General features: G+C 43.1%; 1 protein-coding gene across 1 annotated transcript in view; it reads left to right on the top strand.

Moving 5' to 3' along the window:
• Positions 1–12,737, top strand: part of LOC138268412 (ras-related protein Rab-11A-like) — a 53,442-nt gene extending 40,705 nt beyond the window's left edge. The window contains exons 4-5 of the mRNA XM_069218023.1: positions 160–240; positions 8,307–12,737. Coding sequence (XP_069074124.1) covers positions 160–240; positions 8,307–8,446 — 221 coding nt within the window. The 3' untranslated portion in view covers positions 8,447–12,737. The remainder of the gene's footprint in view (positions 1–159; positions 241–8,306) is intronic.
• The last annotated feature ends 7,105 nt before the right edge of the window (positions 12,738–19,842 follow it).

The raw sequence follows: 19,842 nt of genomic DNA, 5'->3' as shown, positions 1-19,842 counted from the left end.
CGAGCAAAACACCAAGCGGAGGTTTTAATCACTGGTTCATATCAAGATATTGTACCACTTCAGATGTGTTTGTTAAAACCATTTAAGACATTTTACCTGAAGGGTTTGTAACACCGTACCATACATTCACCATTACTCTTCTGTTTTGTTTTTTTATAGAAAAGAATGGTCTTTCTTTCATGGAGACATCTGCATTGGACTCGACAAACGTAGAAACTGCATTCCACAATGTCCTTGCAGGTAAAGCATTGAGAATAAAATAAAGCATTTGCCATTATTTGTTGTCTCTGAAAAGTCATTCCTTTTTCCCCAATTACTAGACCATGCGGCTCTGAAAAAGCTTCTGTGTCCTAAATCTTGAAATTGAAATGCATCTCTGAGATGATGGTTCTTTTATTTAATAAGGTTAAAAGTACTACCATTTTGTTTTGGTTCAAATGTTTACAATAATAATTTCCAGTAATCATATGTTTTTAAGTGTCTGTTATTAATTCATGAAAATCATGTCTTCTGTTGTATGATCGCGAACATTGGGCATGGGGACGAGGCAGATAAACTTTGTTCCAAATTCCATAACTTGTTATTGCTTTAATTGCTTATAAATTTGCACTCCTAATTGATTTACATGTATTGACTCCACTACACTGTTGTGGACAGGCACTTTGTTTCCTCCTCTTTTCAACACTGGAAATGTGAGGGAAGATTCCATAGTCCACCCAAAGCCTTGGGAACAAGGGTCTCGTAAGATAAATTTCATATGGTGATGCCTTGACAGAATGTCCTCGGTGGATTTATGAACCATGTTAGAGGAAAACACAACCTGTTTTTCTCTTTCTCAAAGGACTCTGAAGAACATCCATTATATCTCTTGACGCAAAGGTTTGCCTTTTATCTCCTCTGTCAAAAATACATCAGAAGGGGAATTATATGTTCGGTGGCATGTGTAGCTGCAGATACACATGCTGTGCATAGTCCGCCGTCTGGTGTTGGGTCGGAGTGTTACAAGTTGTTTTTCTTCGAAGAAGTCTTTTCGAGTCACGAGACAGAGGGACTCCTCCCACTTCGGTTCCATTGCGCATGGGCGTCGACTCCATCTTAGATTGTTTTTTTTCCGCCATCGGGTTCGGACGTGTTCCTTTTCGCTCCGTGTTTCGGGTCGGAAAGTTAGTCAGAATCAACGGAAAATTTGTCGGTATTGTTTCGTTCGGTATCGGGATAGTTAGGGCAAATCGACACCGAGCCTTAAAGAGCTCCGGTAGCCCTTCGGGGTATTTTCGATCCCCCGTCGGGGCCTGGTCGGCCCGACCGCGTGCAACATCGAGACTGATGGAACGGACCCCGTTCCGATTCTGTCCTAAATGCCACAGTAAATATCCTTACACAGACCAACATTTGGTCTGTAACTTGTGCCTGTCCCCCGAGCACAAGGAAGAGTCGTGTGAGGCCTGTCGCGCGTTTCGGTCGAGAAAAACGCTCAGGGACCGAAGAGCCAGGAGGTTGCAGATGGCTTCCACGCCGACAGGACAACAAGGGTTCGAGGAGGAGGAAGAAGAAGAAACTTTCTCCATCCGCGAATCGGATTCCGAAGAATTCGACGTCGACGAGCAACCAACCGTGAGTAAGACGTCGAAAGAAAGATCACACGACAAAACAGACAAAGCCCAGGGGACGCCACTGCCAACAGGCCATGGCATAACCCATAAAGTAGGTGACCGTCCATCAGCACCGATAAAGGGCGAGCTGGTGCCTAAGTCGTCCGACTCAGGTCGAGACACAGGGACGCAACACTCTCGGGACCGAGAGAGTGGTGCAGAAAAGGCTCGGCACAGAGACAGCGGCACCGAAGCTGCTCGGCACAGAGACAGCGGCACCGAAGCTGCTCGGCACAGAGACAGCGGCACCGAAGCTGCTCGGCACAGAGACAGCGGCACCGAAGCTGCTCGGCACAGAGACAGCGGCACCGAAGCTGCTCGGCACAGAGACAGCGGCACCGAAGCTGCTCGGCACAGAGACAGCGGCACCGAAGCTGCTCGGCACAGAGACAGCGGCACCGAAGCTGCTCGGCACCGAGAGGCCAAGACACCGAAGATGGTCGGCACCGAGAGGCCAAGACACCGAAGATGGTCGGCACCGAGAGGCCAAGACACCGAAAAAGAGAAAGATCTCTTTGGAGCCGAAAACAACAAAAGACACGGTTTCGATGCCAAAACACCCGGCAACCGAACCAAAAACCAGTTCCTACTCAGAGGAACAATCACTGTCCTCCCAACTAAAAAGACACAGATTTGAGGAGGAATTACAAACTACAGAGGTAGATCACAGGCAAAAGCGGATCTTTATCCAAAGGGGTACAGGGAAAATCAGCACTCTTCCCCCAATCAGAAGGAAAAGGAAGCTTGACTTCCAGCAACAAGACAAGCCACCACAAGCAAAGGTGGTAAAGAGGGTAACTCCTCCACCCTCTCCACCACAGTCAACTCATGTATCACCGGCACAGACTCCACCACAATCACCAGCTCATACCACCATGAGCCAGGATGATCAGGAAGCATGGGACCTCTATGATGCTCCAGTATCGGACAATAGTCCAGAGTCGTACCCAACTAAACCCTCACCACCTGAGGACACTACAGCATATGCACAGGTGGTAGCTAGGGCAGCCGAATTTCATAATGTATCTCTACATTCGGAGCCTATTGAGGATGACTTCCTCTTTAATACCCTGTCCTCCACCCACAGCCATTATCAAAGCCTTCCCATGCTCCCGGGAATGCTAAGGCACGCTAAACAGATTTTCAAGGAGCCTGTTAAAAGCAGAGCAATAACTCCAAGGGTGGAGAAAAAATACAAGGCACCGCCCACAGACCCTGCTTTTATTACATCACAACTGACACCAGATTCAGTAGTCGTAGGAGCAGCTCGTAAAAGAGCCAACTCGCATACATCAGGCGACACACCACCTCCGGACAAGGAGAGCCGCAAGTTTGATGCAGCTGGAAAAAGGGTTGCAGCACAAGCTGCAAATCAGTGGCGCATCGCCAACTCGCAAGCACTCCTAGCGCGATACGACAGGGCCCATTGGGACGAGATGCAGCATCTCATCGAGCACCTCCCCAAAGAATTCCAGAAACGAGCGAAACAAGTGGTTGAAGAGGGGCAAAATATCTCAAACAACCAAATACGTTCTTCTATGGATGCAGCAGATACAGCTGCAAGAACAATAAATACTGCTGTGACAATAAGGAGGCACGCATGGCTGCGCACATCTGGCTTCAAACCTGAGATACAACAGGCAGTGCTCAATATGCTGTTCAATGAACAGCAATTGTTTGGCCCAGAAGTGGACACTGCAATTGAAAAATTAAAGAAGGACACTGACACAGCCAAAGCCATGGGCGCACTCTATTTCCCGCAGGGCAGAGGCACATTTCGCACATTTCGCAAAACAACTTTCAGAGGAGGGTTTCGAGGTCAAGCCACAGAAGCCAGCACCTCACAAACAAGACCACCCACCTACCAGGGACAATATCAAAGGGGTGGCTTTCGAGGCCAATACAGAGGGGGCCAATTCCCAAGAAACCGGGGAAAATTTCAAGGTCCCAAAACCCCTCAAAATAAACAGTGACTCACAGGTCACCCAACCCCTTCACACAACACCAGTGGGGGGAAGACTAAGCCAGTTCCACAAATCATGGGAGGAAATAACAACAGACACTTGGGTCTTAGCAATTATCCAACATGGTTATTGCATAGAATTTCTCCAACTCCCTCCAAACGTCCCACCGAAAACACACAATATGTCAAAACAGCATATAGACCTTCTAGGACTAGAAGTTCAAGCATTACTGCAAAAAGACGCAATAGAATTAGTACCAAAAACACAAAAGAACACAGGAGTTTACTCACTGTACTTTCTAATACCGAAAAAGGACAAAAGTCTGAGACCAATATTAGATCTCAGAACACTAAACACCTACATCAAATCAGACCACTTTCACATGATCACGTTACAAGACGTAATACCACTACTGAAACAGCAAGACTACATGACAACGTTAGATCTATAAGACGCGTATTTCCATATACCGATACATCCCTCGCACAGGAAATACCTAAGGTTCGTATTCAAAGGAATACATTACCAATTCAAAGTGTTGCCATTCGGAATAACAACAGCACCAAGAGTCTTTACAAAATGTCTAGCAGTAGTAGCTGCACATATCAGGAGGCAGCAAATACACGTGTTCCCGTACCTAGACGATTGGTTAATCAAGACCAACTCGCTAACAAAGTGTTCACACCACACAGATTATGTTATACAAACCCTTTACAAACTGGGTTTCTCCATCAACTATGCAAATTCACACCTTTTGCCGTGTCAAACACAGCAATACTTAGGAGCGACAATCAACACAACAAAAGGGATAGCCACTCCAAGTCCACAAAGGGTTCAAAATTTTCACAAGGTGATACAAGCTATGTATCCAACACAAAAGATACACGCAAAGATGGTATTAAAACTCCTAGGCATGATGTCCTCATGCATAGCCATTGTCCCAAACGCAAGATTGCACATGCGGCCCTTACAACAGTGCCTAGCATCACAATGGTCACATGCACAGGGTCAACTTCTAGATCTGGTGTTGATAGACTGCCAAACATACATCTTGCTTCTATGGTGGAACAGTACAAATTTAAACAAAGGGCGGCCTTTCCAAAACCCAGTGCCACAATACGTGATAACAACAGATGCTTCCATGACAGGGTGGGGAGCACACCTCAATCAACACAGCATCCAAGGACAATGGGACGTACATCAAAGAAAGTTTCATATAAATCACCTAGAATTGTTAGCAGTATTTCTAGCGCTCAAAGCATTCCAACCAATGATAACCCACAAATACATTCTTGTCAAAACAGACAACATGACAACAATGTATTATTTAAACAAACAGGGGGGAACACACTCGACACAGTTGTGTCTCCTAACACAAAAAATATGGCATTGGGCAATTCACAACCACATTCGCCTAATAGCACAGTTTATTCCAGGGATCCAGAACGGGAAATTCACCCCCAAATCCTAAACACTTACTTCCAAATTTGGGGAACACCTCAAATAGATCTATTTGCAACAAAAGAAAACGCAAAATGGCAAAACTTCGCATCCAGGTACCCACACCGGCAATCTCAAGGCAATGCTCTATGGATGGTCAGGGATATTTGCGTACGCTTTTCCCCCCTCTCCCTCTCCTTCCATATCTAGTAAACAGATTGAGTCAAAACAAACTCAAACTCATACTAATAGCACCAACATGGGCAAGACAACCTTGGTATACCACACTACTAGACCTGTCAGTAGTACCTCATGTCAAACTACCCAACAGGCCAGATCTGTTAACACAACACAAACAACAGATCAGGCATCCAAACCCAGCATCGCTGAATCTAGCAATTTGGCTCCTGAAATCCTAGAATTTGGACACTTAAACCTCACACAAGAGTGTATGGAGGTCATAAAACAAGCTAGAAGACCATCCACTAGACACTGCTATGCAAGTAAATGGAAAATATTTGTTTGTTACTGCCATAATAATCAAGTCCAACCATTGCATGCATCTCCAAAAGATGTAGTAGGATATTTACTACATTTACAAAAATCAAATCTAGCTTTCTCTTCCATAAAAATACATCTCTCAGCAATATCTGCTTACCTGCAGATTACTCATTCAACTTCCCTATTTAGAATACCTGTCATTAAAGCGTTTATGGAGGGCCTAAAAAGAATTATACCACCAAGGACACCACCTGTTCCTTCATGGAACCTCAACATTGTCTTAACAAGGCTCATGGGTCCACCTTTCGAACCCATGCATTCTTGTGAAATGCAATACTTAACGTGGAAAGTTGCATTTCTCTTTGCCATCACATCTCTAAGAAGAGTAAGTGAAATACAGGCGTTTACCATACAAGAACCTTTTATTCAAATACACAAAACTAAGGTCGTTCTAAGAACAAATCCAAAATTCTTAACAAAGGTTATCTCACCGTTCCACTTAAACCAAACAGTGGAATTACCAGTGTTCTTCCCACAGCCAGATTCAATAGCTGAAAGAGCACTACATACATTAGACATCAAGAGAGCGCTAACGTACTACATTGACAGGACAAAAGAAATTAGGAAGACAAAACAACTATTTATTGCCTTCCAAAAACCTCATACAGGAAATCCAATTTCAAAACAAGGCATTGCTAGATGGGTAGTAAAGTGCATCCAAACCTGCTATCTTAAAGCAAAGAGAGAACTGCCTATTACACCAAAGGCACACTCAACCAGAAAGAAAGGTGCTACTATGGCCTTTCTAGGAAATATTCCAATGACTGAAATATGTAAGGCAGCAACATGGTCTACGCCTCATACATTTACTAAACACTACTATGTAGATGTGTTATCTGCATAACAAGCCACAGTAGGTCAAGCCGTACTAATAACTTTATTTCAAACTACTTCCACTCCTACAGGCTGAACCACCGCTTTTGGGGAGATAACTGCTTACTAGTCTATGCACAGCATGTGTATCTGCAGCTACACATGCCACCGAACGGAAAATGTCACTTACCCAGTGTACATCTGTTCGTGGCATTAGTCGCTGCAGATTCACATGCGCCCACCCTCCTCCCCGGGAGCCTGTAGCCGTTTAGAAGTAGATCTTGAACATTTGTACATTTGTAAATATATTACATTAAACCTTCATTTTGTACATACGTATTTATTCCATTGCATGGGCACTATTATTAGCATACACAACTCCTACCTCACCCTCTGCGGGGAAAACAATCTAAGATGGAGTCGACGCCCATGCGCAATGGAACCGAAGTGGGAGGAGTCCCTCGGTCTCGTGACTCGAAAAGACTTCTTCGAAGAAAAACAACTTGTAACACTCCGACCCAACACCAGACGGCGGACTATGCACAGCATGTGAATCTGCAGCGACTAATGCCACGAACAGATGTACACTGGGTAAGTGACATTTTCCATCTCCATCCACTTTAAACTGCTGAGTTCCAGCCACTTTATAGCAGTGAGTCCGTGGCAGGGTAGCGAACCCTACAAATCCCAACAACGCGTTGCCTTAACACGTGAACCACCTCGAAATTATCCAAGCAATGCACAGCGACTCATTTTCTCACCAAGCATGTTTATTTCACATGCAGCAAAGAAACTTCCTGAAGCGTTTCGGAGCCTTCACTCCTTGCTCACAGGTTAAATGTATGTCATTGTACTTCAGTAACATTATAAAACATACAATTGCATTTGCATTAACAACATAGACAACTGACTCACACAACTTCCTCTATCGTTCGTAAATATTTCGGCCATTTTAGACTGCAAAGAGATTCACATTACTTCTACCTCAAATTATATACGAAGGCACTCATATCTTCTGTTCACTTCGTAATTATTAATAAAAAATACCTACTGGCTAATTCATCTTAGACAGAAATTGCACAAATTTCAAACATAATAATCACTTTAAATCCCACCCATAATCTAAAGAATATAGAGAGCCTTAATTAATATCACTAATAATTCATATCTTTCTTTTATCAAACTCCATTGATTCCCTTATGTAATATAAGACCTAAATGAATTATTAACTTCTTAAATATACATAAACGAATACAAAAAGAAATTCCTACTTAGTGATTATATTTCAAACTCGATCACGTGCAGCGCTTGAACAATTCTTCGGATATAGTAACTCTTTTGCATTTGTCAATATAGCTATGTTGTCACGATGTCACCCTAATAAATGAAATTGAAAAAAATAAAAAGTAAAATGCAAACAATTATTGAACTATGTCTGCTCTTACCTATTATCATTGGGACCTAACACTATGTGGTAGTTTTACTTGTTATTTCTACTGCTTTGCAGAAAAAATAAACCCTTAAGAGACATAAACTCACTATAGGTAATGGCTTTTGCTTCTAGTGGCCAGGTTGAGCTTGTTCTGTCGTGCAATGTAATGAGTAAAGCCTTCCATCCATTAATAACTGTATGATTGGCTAGGTACTTGTCCAAAAAAGGTTCTGCTTTTGTATATGTGTACAGGATACCTTTTGAACATAGTTAAAATCCATCATATTCACTTATCTTGCCAATAAGATAACATTTGTCACCACGAAAAGCAGCACAATTAAAACAATAAGATCTTAACTATTTTTATGTATATTGTAGTTGGTATGTTGCAGTAGCATTGGTGTTTCTTGTGAATATATGTAACTTTTCTCTACTTCTCATTAGAAATATATCGGATTGTCTCACAGAGGCAAATGTCAGGACAGCAAGACACCGAGTTTGGGCCCAGTTCCACAATCGAACCAATCAAGGTCTTGCCAACTCACCAGGAAAATAAACACACTCATTGCTGCCAGAACATCTAAATCAGCAGAGCAAAATCTGGAGGAATGTGCAATCTGCAGCAGCGGTCAACACCGCCACAAGGTCAAGAAGATCGAAGCATATCTATTAAGGACACTGTAAAAGTGTATCTCCTTACTCCACAAATAATACTTATTTTTATTAACTCTCATCCTGCATATTTTTTTTAAGCTGGAGCAAAAAAATATCTGGGTTGTGGCACGATTTAGCATTGACATTTCATGATGTTGGTGTTTGCAGAAGACAGTTCTCCTAAAAGAAGGACAATTAGTGTTATTTTGTCTAAATTGTGATTGGTCAAGGTATGGGCATGCTAATCCTAGGCCATGCCAATCCAATTTTCAGTTGGTTTGTAATATACAGTTGCTCATCTTTGCTGTGTAACGACCCTACAGATGTATAAACTCACATTTCCTTTTGTAGTTATGATCTGGATTTCAGAAGAAACCAAGTACAGCAGAAGATTGAATTCCACTTATAGTGGTGCTACTTGAATTTGGCCTTCAGTGGATTTCTGTGCACTAATGCCCCAATTTAGCACGGATGTCCTTTCTTGTATGAAGGTGCTTCTTTTCAGCAGCAGTGGGGCCAGCATACCGATTCTCCCTCTGGACTCCTCTTTGGTCGTCTAGATAGGTCACCACAAAATTGCAGACTAGATATGTTATCATCTTCTGCATGGGCACAGTTCATAACTGAGTGATTCCAAATCTTCAGATAAACTCTCTGTATGCTGCAAGTTTAAATGCCTTAATATGTAGGGGGTAGAGTGGCTAAAGAAAGACTCAATTTCTGTTCAAGGCTTGAAGGACTCTGATAGTGCCAGTAACAGTCTAGAGAAAATGTGTCATGCAACTGGCTGTGCTTCCTCTTGAATTTTTCGAAGATTGTGTCAGTTCAGACTTTTGGGTTTTTCTATTGACCAGTTCACATTTTGTACAGCTGTTAGAGCAGTGTTGAATTGTTTCAGAAGCTAATGCATACAGCTTTATAAGGTTCTCCGCCAGCATTCACGCTGTCACTAATGTCTCTGCTTATCATCATGTTGGTGAGAGTGGGGTTGGGTTTGTTCTTAGAAGTTCACTTTAATTAAACCCTTTGAGATTATGGGATGACTTTGGGGTAAGGCAGGAATAGACGGGGACAGGACAGAGGCTGACGATGGCACTTGGGTCAGTTTGTAACCCATATATATGATTCTTCTGTCAGTGAGAGCCAGTGTTGTTTAGTAAGTGCAGCTTAAATTACACAGCCGTCATGTGGTTAATATTTAAAAGCTGGTATGGTTAGCTGGCACCTTTTTTGATGTGTACTTCTAACAAACGACATACAAACATAACAAATACTGTCATGAAGTAGATATGAATGTTTAGTTGAGGGAATTAAAGTTCTTTCAATTGCAGTCAGTAGGTAGACTCACTCGTAGATTAGCAGAAACAGTGATCATTCCTGGCTTCAAAGTGTTAAAAAGGGCATTCAAGAACACAACCCTGTCAGTTTGAAAATATACTTTTTAGCATACAGTGTCTAATAATGAGCTCATCAAGTTTCGGAAGTGCTAATTCCCAGCGTGATGGATAGCCGAGATAGATTTGTTTATACAAACTGTGGTCTTGCTGTTGCCTTAATGCCTTATTAGCCAGTTTGATGGCTTTGCAGTTTTGAGTTTAGATGATCTTTTGAAAAGTAAAATAGTCTGCAGCTGCTAAACGTTTTTTTTTTTTTTTTTTTTTTGGGGGGGTGGAAAGTGATCAGGATTGGTGGAGGTTCCTGCTTCAGGAGTGTTTTTGGCACATTGCTGTGAGGAGTGAAAAATAACAATATATGAGAGAAGCTGTCATACTTTATTGTTGGTGTATTTTTAAGGGAGCATTCTTGTATCATTCTCTTTGTTTTGGTGGACTCTTGCTTGGCACTGGATTTATTTAATCGAGAATCACGACATTCCAGGTGTGATTATGCCTGACCGTAGATTTGTTTTTTTTCTAGACAATATGGGAACAAACCTTTGAGGAAAATTACCTGTGAACACAAGATAATAGTGTAATCAAAAAGTTCTATTCTTGATTTATTTTTTTTTTTTATTTTTTTTTTGGTAATCTGTTTTTATCTGTGTGACCGAATATCTGAAAAAGGGGTAATTTGTAGGATATTGAGATAGTTTATACCAGCTCTTTGGCTGCCTTGAAAATGTTTCTCTTACCATAGATAGCAATTGCGAAAGCTTTGGAGCAAAGACATTTTCCAACAGATTAGGCCCAGTAAGACCAAATCGAGTTCTCAATGAGTTGGACATTGCTGTTCACTGCACTTTAATGCAGTTAAGAAATACTGAAAAAGTGCTTTGGCTTTGGAGACCGCTTACTGGTTGTATTGTGGGTTTGTTTTTGCAGATGTCCTGCTATTGTAAGATGGTGTTGTTTTCCATGAAAATATCCACAAACTGGGTCTTCATTGGGAGATTTGTTATAGCTTGACTCCGGATGTATTTAGTATGCTCAACATATTTTTTCTCCTTGTGTTGAGCACACGTTTTTTGAGACTAGTGAAGTCATGTGTATTGATCCTCTATTCACCGTGGTTAATCTTAGTGACAGATGCTCTCTGAGATTAAATGTTTTCTGGCCATCCTGTGTCAACGAAGTCCTGGTTTTTATAGCTGTTCTCTGATTTTATGCAACTACAGGAAGATGATGATAATTTAGGTAAAATATACATACTCAAAGTTATAAGTGTCATTTATAATTCAGAAATTCTCTTGAATGGGATTTGATTTCTCAGTAGAAAAGTTCAAGTGAATTATCTTTAGCCTTGTCTTGCACAATCCATTTGTGTTTTGTCTGGGAAACTTTTCAATCTTTTATGAAACATGTATTGTGATTTTTAGGTCTTGAATTTAAATCCAGTAATGCTGACTCTGCTAAAATTGGAATTGTAGTCCTCCCGACCTTTTCCATACTCGGTAGGTCATCATAACTATAGTTAAACTGAGCAACGCCATACGGACATAAAGTTATTTCCAAAAACTCGGTGTTTCCACTCTGTGATTGGTTGGATAAATTCAAAGTCAAATTTACAATTTTTAATGAGCAGTAAATTTCTACAGCACTGTTCTGCTTGGTTGCATTCCTGTTCCTGTGGTTGTATACTCTCACTAATAAGTGCTTACTCTCTGGTAATAAAGTATATAACCCTTTATTTTCACTCTTGAAATCAGTTAACTGCCAAACACATTTTTCTTGTCCCTTTCTTTGATCATGCCTAAGTTGACCAGTCCAGGGGATCTCTGTTTTATTGTTTAAGGCGGTAATTGATTTCATTACTAACCCCAGCCAATGCAGGCTCTGCAACCCATAACTTTAAGCTGTGCCCTATGACTGTCTAGTGCAGACTTGCTCAGAATTTTGCGTGGACCACAGTAGCTCATACAGTGTATGTGGATGAAATCCAGAAGAGGATAAAGTACATGTTCCTATCTTCTACAGTGTAGTTTCCATGTATCTTTTAAAATTCTCTGCTTAGTGGAAGGGATCTAGAATTTAGTTTTTGTTTTTTAATTGCAGTGAAAAAATAGATCCCATTGTTGGCAGTGTGTGTGCAGAAAAGCCTTGGATTTGAGAAACCATACACATGATCTTCCCTTGAGGTGATGTTTTAAATTCTGCTTCTAAGTTTCTAGATTAGAGCATGTATGAACTCAAGATGGTCCTAAAGTATGATTAAAAAAATAACATTTTTGTGCTTTTTATTCACTCTTTTCAGTTGAAGATTCCCTTACTCTGCAGCTGTGTGAATGAAACAACGTGAGTGGGGGCAAAGGGTTCTCCCCCTCCTCTTTGAGTAGGCAGGATTTATATGTGGTTTTCTCCTGAATTTTCTGAAGTAAATCATATCTATGTCAGGAAAAGACTACGCCTCTTTATGAAAAGATTTGATAATCAAAGTAATGGAGACAAAAAAAAACTGGAGATATTATTCAGAAAAAAAAAAAAAAATGTTTTATGTGTATTGTACGATCACCATCAAATTGACCATGTAGACCATGGTGAACAAAGCATTCCTATAGAATTGTTGTTGCAGATGCTCGCTAGGTGCCTGGAGTAATGAGGTGGGGTACGTGTTTTATGCCATGTTATGTAAATACTGAATTAAACCACTCCTATCCTATAACCTGTGAATAACCAAAGTGATCTATCCCACATTGTGTTGAGAGGGAATGCCTGCTCTAAAATGTTCTACTACTTTTTCTGAAATAAAGTTATTTGAATAAAATGTTATACATTCTTAAAATAATTGTAGTTTACTTTTTATTGTTCTAGTCCCTAGAGATGCGGTTGTACATACTTGAACTTTGCATAATTAGTCCTATTTTGTTCCAAAGGTGATAGACCACTCATGGTTCAGTACACGTCAGAGTATAGCTCCACGAAAATGCCTACCTTGGGAAGAACAGTTTAAACTGACATTCTAGTTGTTTAACAGTGGAATTGTACAAGAATCGTGCAAACGAAACTAGGAGAGCTTGGCTGGCCCATAGTAAAGGTTTCTTCCTCGTGCACAGCACAAAGCACCAGTATTTTTCGAGGATCCCAACTATACAGGTCTATCCAACAGAGAGTGACAATACTTGCACACAACTTACAGAAGGGATCCCCTTCAATTGTGTCATCTGATCTTTGTTTTGGACCTGTATTTGCTGTAGAGGTAGTAGTTTATGAAGAAATGTTGGAGAGAGAATCACTTGTCAGCTCTGTGGATGCCCCCAATAGGTCTGAGCCTCAAGAAGGCAAAAGCTTAGCCTTATGGTATGGGTTAAGATATTGGAAAACTTTGTGATCCGCTTATATTGTAACATTTTGCATTGAAGGCAGTTAGTCACTCAAGGGGCTATGACTGACGAAGAGTTTTGTGCAGAACCATGGGTGTTCTACAAATAGTTGGCCCATGCCTGAAATGGCAGAGGAGCTTAATAAATATGTAATGCATTTTACTCAAAGTTCTGCAGTTTAGATTGATTCATTTCCATCCATCACTTATGTGCTGTCTATTGGCCTGAATCTGAGCTGTCTGTTCTATGCGCTAATAACCACAGCTGCTGAAACTAGATATTGCAGAGTGTGCTTTTTATTTTATAAAGTGTGCCCTTTCTGCAAGTCAGAATGGGGATAACCCAGTAATACCACACATCTTGCTTAGTTCTTAGCTGCAAAACTCAAATTATTGCAGTGTTGTCATGCATATATTTCGTTACATAACACATTACAAAATATGTGCAGAGGAAAACTGCACATTCATGTTCTTAGCATGATTTCTAGGGCACTCTGAATGAGGCTGTAGGTGAACCTTTGACCACCTCATATTGCAACAATAGTAATTGACCATATTGTTTCGAGGTTTTTCATACTTCGAGAAAGGGCCTTGTTAAGTGTGTGCTAAATAAATGTGTACTGAAGCACATCAAGCATAAGTGCATTTATTATGAGCACGCATTGTATAGTCCAGTGGACTTCAGGGCTTCAATTGCATTGGTAAACTTGCAATAATATAGATCTGACAATGTAAATAGTATGTATTTGTACATGTGTGTTTATGTATATATTTAGATGTGTGCGTATGTTTGTGTGTGTGTGTGTGTGTGTGTGTGTGTGTGTGTGTATATATATATATATATATATATATAATAGAAATGGGGTCTCTAGTTGGCAGTCGGTTTGCACCCTGTCCAAGTAGGGACCCTCACTTTAGTCAGGATAAGGGAGATACCCGCTCAGATAAGCCCTGCTCCCCCCCCTTGATAGCTTGGCACGAGCAGTCAGGCTTATCTCAGAAGCAATGTGTTAAGCATTTGCACATAACACACAGTAATAAATGAAAACACTACAAAAGGACACCACACCATTTTTAGAAAAATAGACAATATTTATCTATATAAAACAAGACCAAATACAATAGAAATCCAACATACAGTAATAAAAATATGAATTCTGCAAGATTTACTCAAAAAAGCAGTTCTTTGAAGTCGATAGCTCCACCCAGGGCTATCATGGCATCGTGATCAGCAAATCCAACAGTTCAGGCTGGCAACTTTGTTGTCAGAGTCACCAGATTCTCTGGGTCTGTGCACGTTCCCAACACTTCCCCCACAAGACAGCTCCAATACTCTGATTAGAATTGTCACAGAGTCTAAGAGAGTCCCAAGTGGGGGAAAAGGGGATTAGGAAGGAAACAGCTGGAAGGAGACCTGTAAGAAGCAAAAGGTTAAAACACACAATATCATGATTTGATCATATGAATCAATACTAGACTAGGACTCTAAACATTGTCATTCTGAAAACATGGACAACCTAAGCATAGACTTAAAATGACTAGGCTTCAAGATGACTGGGTACCTGTGAGGGAATCAAGTAAGGCTAAATGCAACTTTCAAATTCAAGTACCGTCCTTTGCCTGAGGATCAGGAAACAATCTGAATGATTTCTAAACCATCATACAGTATGAATCAGGTTTTGAGAAAACATGTTAGGAACACACAACATTACATCTTGAACTCTGACTTTTTGTTCCCTCAAATTGCCGGAACATGAATTGCGCACATTAGATTTTCACATAGGTAGAAAATACCATTGAATGATTTGTGCACCATGAATAACACAAATTAAAACTCAGGAAATAAATCACGTGACTTGCCAACTCGAAAACCACCAAGTAAATGCCTTAGAATGGTAGCGCATAGTGAAGACCGTGATTTTTGAACACAAAAAAGGAATTGCGCTGCTTGCCGATTCGAAGGTCACCAAACGAATGTCAGGAAATGGTAGTGTACAATGAATAACATGAATTACACTCAGGGAAAGAATTGCGCGTCTTACCGATTCTTGTACCACCATATAAATGCTTAGGAATGGTTTCGCATAATGAATATCAAAGGTTAAAGCACAAGAAAACGAATTACGCGCCTTGCCGATTCGAAGGCCACCATGTAACTGCCAAGGAATGGCAGCGCACAATGAATAACATGAATTAAGCACGAGAAAAGAATTGCGTATCTTGCTGATTCGAGTATCCACATGTAAATGCCATGAAACGACCAAACGCACATTCACACGCACAAGAGTCAAATCGCTTATCATGCAAAGATTAGGCCCAAGAACTCGAGCGTCTTTGATAACGGAGTCGGGGGCCCAGCCCGACCTCCGTCTTACCGCCCTGATTTAGGATCACCAAATGAAGTGAAAAAAGGGCGAGGCCTGGAGGATCAAAATAGGCCGCCGGAACAGGAGCTCAGGAAGTTGCTGCTGCTCTGCACTGGGACCTCTGAATATTGAGCATGTGGAGCTGGGCTGGCCCACAAACCACACCCAGGCACGCTGCAGGGAAAACTTCTAGAAGGCCCTGGAAGGGGACCACACCCTGACAGTCTGAAAGCATGCAGCAGTACATCACATGTGAACAGTATTTATATGTATGCTGAACATAAGTCTTCAAGATTAAACTTTGCAATGCAAAAGGTTAAGCTACATCAAATCGGCACAATGCATAAATTATGTTAGCTTGAAACTGTTAGGTTTTTGCATTCTAGTTGCCCGTAGAGCGCATACTGCCCTGATGTTGACAGGCATTGCGGGCCAGCTGCGGTGTCGGGAAGACCTGCAAACAGTACCTTTGGTTTGCAGGGTGTCGTGATCCTCGCGGTGAGCTCCGGAGAGCGGCGGCGCTGACGTTGCGGTATCTGTTCCAGAGTCTGTGCAGGAGGCGTTGGGCCCTTGAGGTCACAAGCGTTTCAGATCGAACTCCAGGCTGATGAAGTCATGTGCGCTGGCGTGGATGACGTCGGGGCTGTGGTGCGAAGCGGGACGATGCGACGTGCGGTGTCCACATGTCACGGTGCAGGCAGCGTGTCGTCGTTGCTGAAGCACTGTCATCAGTAGGCCCAAACCAGCGGTGCGGGACGGAACGGTGCTTCGTGTACCTCATGAGCGGTGTCCACAGGCAGCGGCACCGGTGTCAGCAGGAGCGTCGTCGTTGGGGATGCCTAGGCTGCGGTGTGAGCAGGCGATACCAGTGCGGGGTCCACAGGTCGTGGTGGGAGCAGCGGCTCGGTGAAGTCGTCCGATGACTGCGTCAGGGTCGCCGTGCGAAGTGCCGCAATACAACTCTGTGTGGCGTAGGCAGGTCACGGTGCAGGCCAGCGGCGTCATTGGTGATGTCGCAGTGGTTTCTCCTCTTGAACAGCACAAAACACACAGTTCCCAGTGCTGCAGGTCGAGGTGCCCCTGAGACTTCTAACATGAGACAAGCTCTACTCCAAGCCCTTGGAGAATTTTCTCAAGCAGGACACAGAGCAAAGTTTACCCTTTTCACTCTTTTCAGGCAGAAACAGAAACTGCAGGCCAGTCCAGCACAGCAGCACAGCAAAGGGACAGTACTCCTCTTTCAGCTCTTCTCCTTGCAGAGGTTCCTCTTGATTCCAGAAAGATTCTAAAAGTCTGGGGTTTTGGGTCTTCTTCTTATACCCAGTTCTGCCTTTGAAGTTGGCAAACTTCAAAGCAAATTCTCAAGTGTTTGCAAGATTCTTCCTTGGCCAGGCCAGGCCCCAGACACTCACCAGGGGGTCGGAGACAGCATTGTGTGAGGGCAGGCACAGTCCTTTCAGGTGTGAGTGACCACTCCTCCCCTCCAGCACAGATGGCTCATCAGGAAATACATGCTACACCCCAGATCCCTTGGTGTCACTGTCTAGAGAGAGGTGCAAACAGCCCAACTGTCAAACTGACCCAGACAGGGAATCCACAAACAGAGTCACAGAATGGTTCATGCATGAAAATACCTACTTTCTAAAAGTGATATTTTCAAACACACAATCTAAAAACCAACTTCACTAAAAGATGAATTTTTAAATTGTGAGCTCAGAGACCCTAAACTCCACATTTTTATCCTGTGCATTAAGGATATTTAAAGATAGCCCCCATGTTAACCTGTGAGAGAGATAGGCCTTGCACAGTGAAAACCGAATTTGGCAGTATTTGACTGTTAGGACATATAAAACACACTAGTATATGTCCTACCTTAAACATACACTGCACCCTGCCCATGGAGCTACCTAGGGCCTAACTTAGGGGTGCCTTACATGTAGTAAAAGGGAAGGTTGAGGCTTGGCAAGTCGATACACTTCCCAAGTCGATTTGGCAGTTTAAAACTGCACACAGGCACTGCAATGGTGTCATGTTTACAGAGCTACTAATGTGGGTGGCATAACCAGTGCTGCAGGCCCACTAGTAGCATTTGATTCACAGGCCATGGGCACCTCTAGGGACTTATTAGTAAATCAAATATGCCAATTATGGATAAACCAATCCACAGTACAATTTATATGGGGAGCACTTGCACTTTAGCACTGATCAGCAGTGGTAAAGAGAGCAGGGACAATAAAACAGCAAAAACAGAGTCCAAAACCAGGAGGTCAGTGTAGGAGGCTGGACTGGCTTGTAGTGAGTACCAAGGGGTACTTGCACCTTGCACCAGGCCCAGTTATCCCTTATTAGTGTATAGGGTGTCTAGCAGCTTAGGCTGATAGATAATGGTAGCTTAGCAAAGCAGCTCAGGCTGAACTAGGAGACGTGTGAAGCTACTACAGTACCACTTAGTGTCATATGCACAATATCATAAGAAAACACAATACACAGTTATACTAAAAATAAAGGTACTTTATTTTTATGACAATATGCCAAAGTATCTTAGAGTGTACCCTCAGTAAGAGGATAGGAAATATACACAAGATATATATACACAATAGCAAAAATATGCAGTATAGTCTTAGAAAACAGTGCAAACAATGTATAATTACAATAGGATGCAATGGGGAAACATAGGGATAGGGGCAACACAAACCATATACTCCAGAAGTGGAATGTGAACCACGAATGGACCCCAAACCTATGTGACCTTGTAGAGGGTCGCTGGGACTATTAGAAAATAGTGAGAGTTAGAAAAATAACCCTCCCCAAGACCCTGAAAAGTGAGTGCAAAGTGCACCAAAGTTCCCCTAAGGACAAAATAGTCGTGTTAGAGGGAGAATGCAAGGAAAACACAAATCAGCAATGCAACAACGATGGATTCCTGTCTGAAGGTACCTGTGGAACAAGGGGACCAAGTCCAAAAGTCACAAGCAGCTCGGAGATGGGCAGATGCCCAAGAAATGCCAGCGGTTGGTGCAAAGAAGCTCTTACTAGGCTGAAGAACTGTGAATACTGCAGGAACGACAAGGGCTAGAGACTTCCCCTTTGGAGGATGGATCCCCCACGCCTTGGAGAGTCGTGCAGAAGTGTTTTCCCGCCGGATGGACGCCAACAAGCCTTGCTACACGCAAATCGTGCGTTTGGCGTTTTTGGACGCTGCTGGGGCCCAGGAGGGACCAGGAGGTCGCAAATTGGACCTGCAGAGAGAGGGGACGTCGAGCAAGACAAGGAGCCCTCACTGAAGCAGGTAGCACCCGGAGAAGTGCCAGAAGCAGGCACTACGAGGATGCGTGAAACGGTGCTCGCCGAAGTTGCACAAAGGAGTCCCACGTCGCCGGAGACCAACTTAGAAAGTCGTGCAATGCAGGTTAGAGTGCCGTGGACCCAGGCTTGGCTGTGCACGAAGGATTTCCGCCGGAAGTGCACAGGGGCCGGAGAAGCTTGCAAAGTCGCGGTTCCCAGCAATGCAGCCCAGCGAGGTGAGGCAAGGACTTACCTCCACCAAACTTGGGCTGAAGAGTCACTGGACTGTGGGGGTCACTTGGACGGTGTCGCTGGATTCGAGGGACCTCGCTCGTCGTGCTGAGAGGAGACCCAAGGGACCGGAGATGCAGCTTTTTGGTGCCTGCGGTTGCAGGGGGAAGATTCCGTCGACCCACGGGAGATTTCTTCGGAGCTTCTGGTGCAGAGAGGAGGCAGACTACCCCCACAGCATGCACAAGCAGGAAAACAGTCGAGAAGGCGGCAGGATCAGCGTTACAGAGTTGCAGTAGTCGTCTTTGCTACTATGTTGCAGGTTTGCAGGCTTCCAGCGCGGTCAGCGGTCGATTCCTTATCAGAAGGTGAAGAGGGAGATGCAGAGGAACTCGGCTGAGCTCATGCATTCGTTATCTGAAGTTTCCCCAGAGACAGAGACCCTAAATAGCCAGAAAAGAGGGTTTGGCTACCTAGGAGAGAGGAAAGGCTACTAACACCTGAAGGAGCCTATCAGCAGGAGTCTCTGACGTCACCTGGTGGCACTGGCCACTCAGAGCAGTCCAGTGTGCCAGCAGCACCTCTGTTTCCAAGATGGCAGAGGTCTGGAGCACACTGGAGGAGCTCTGGACACCTCCCAGGGGAGGTGCAGGTCAGGGGAGTGGTCACTCCCCTTTCCTTTGTCCAGT

The sequence above is a fragment of the Pleurodeles waltl genome, chromosome 12, assembly GCF_031143425.1.
Source record: "Pleurodeles waltl isolate 20211129_DDA chromosome 12, aPleWal1.hap1.20221129, whole genome shotgun sequence".
Taxonomy (NCBI): domain Eukaryota; kingdom Metazoa; phylum Chordata; class Amphibia; order Caudata; family Salamandridae; genus Pleurodeles; species Pleurodeles waltl.
The sequence above is the reverse complement of the archived record's forward strand: the minus strand, read 5'-3'. Positions and strand labels throughout refer to the sequence as shown.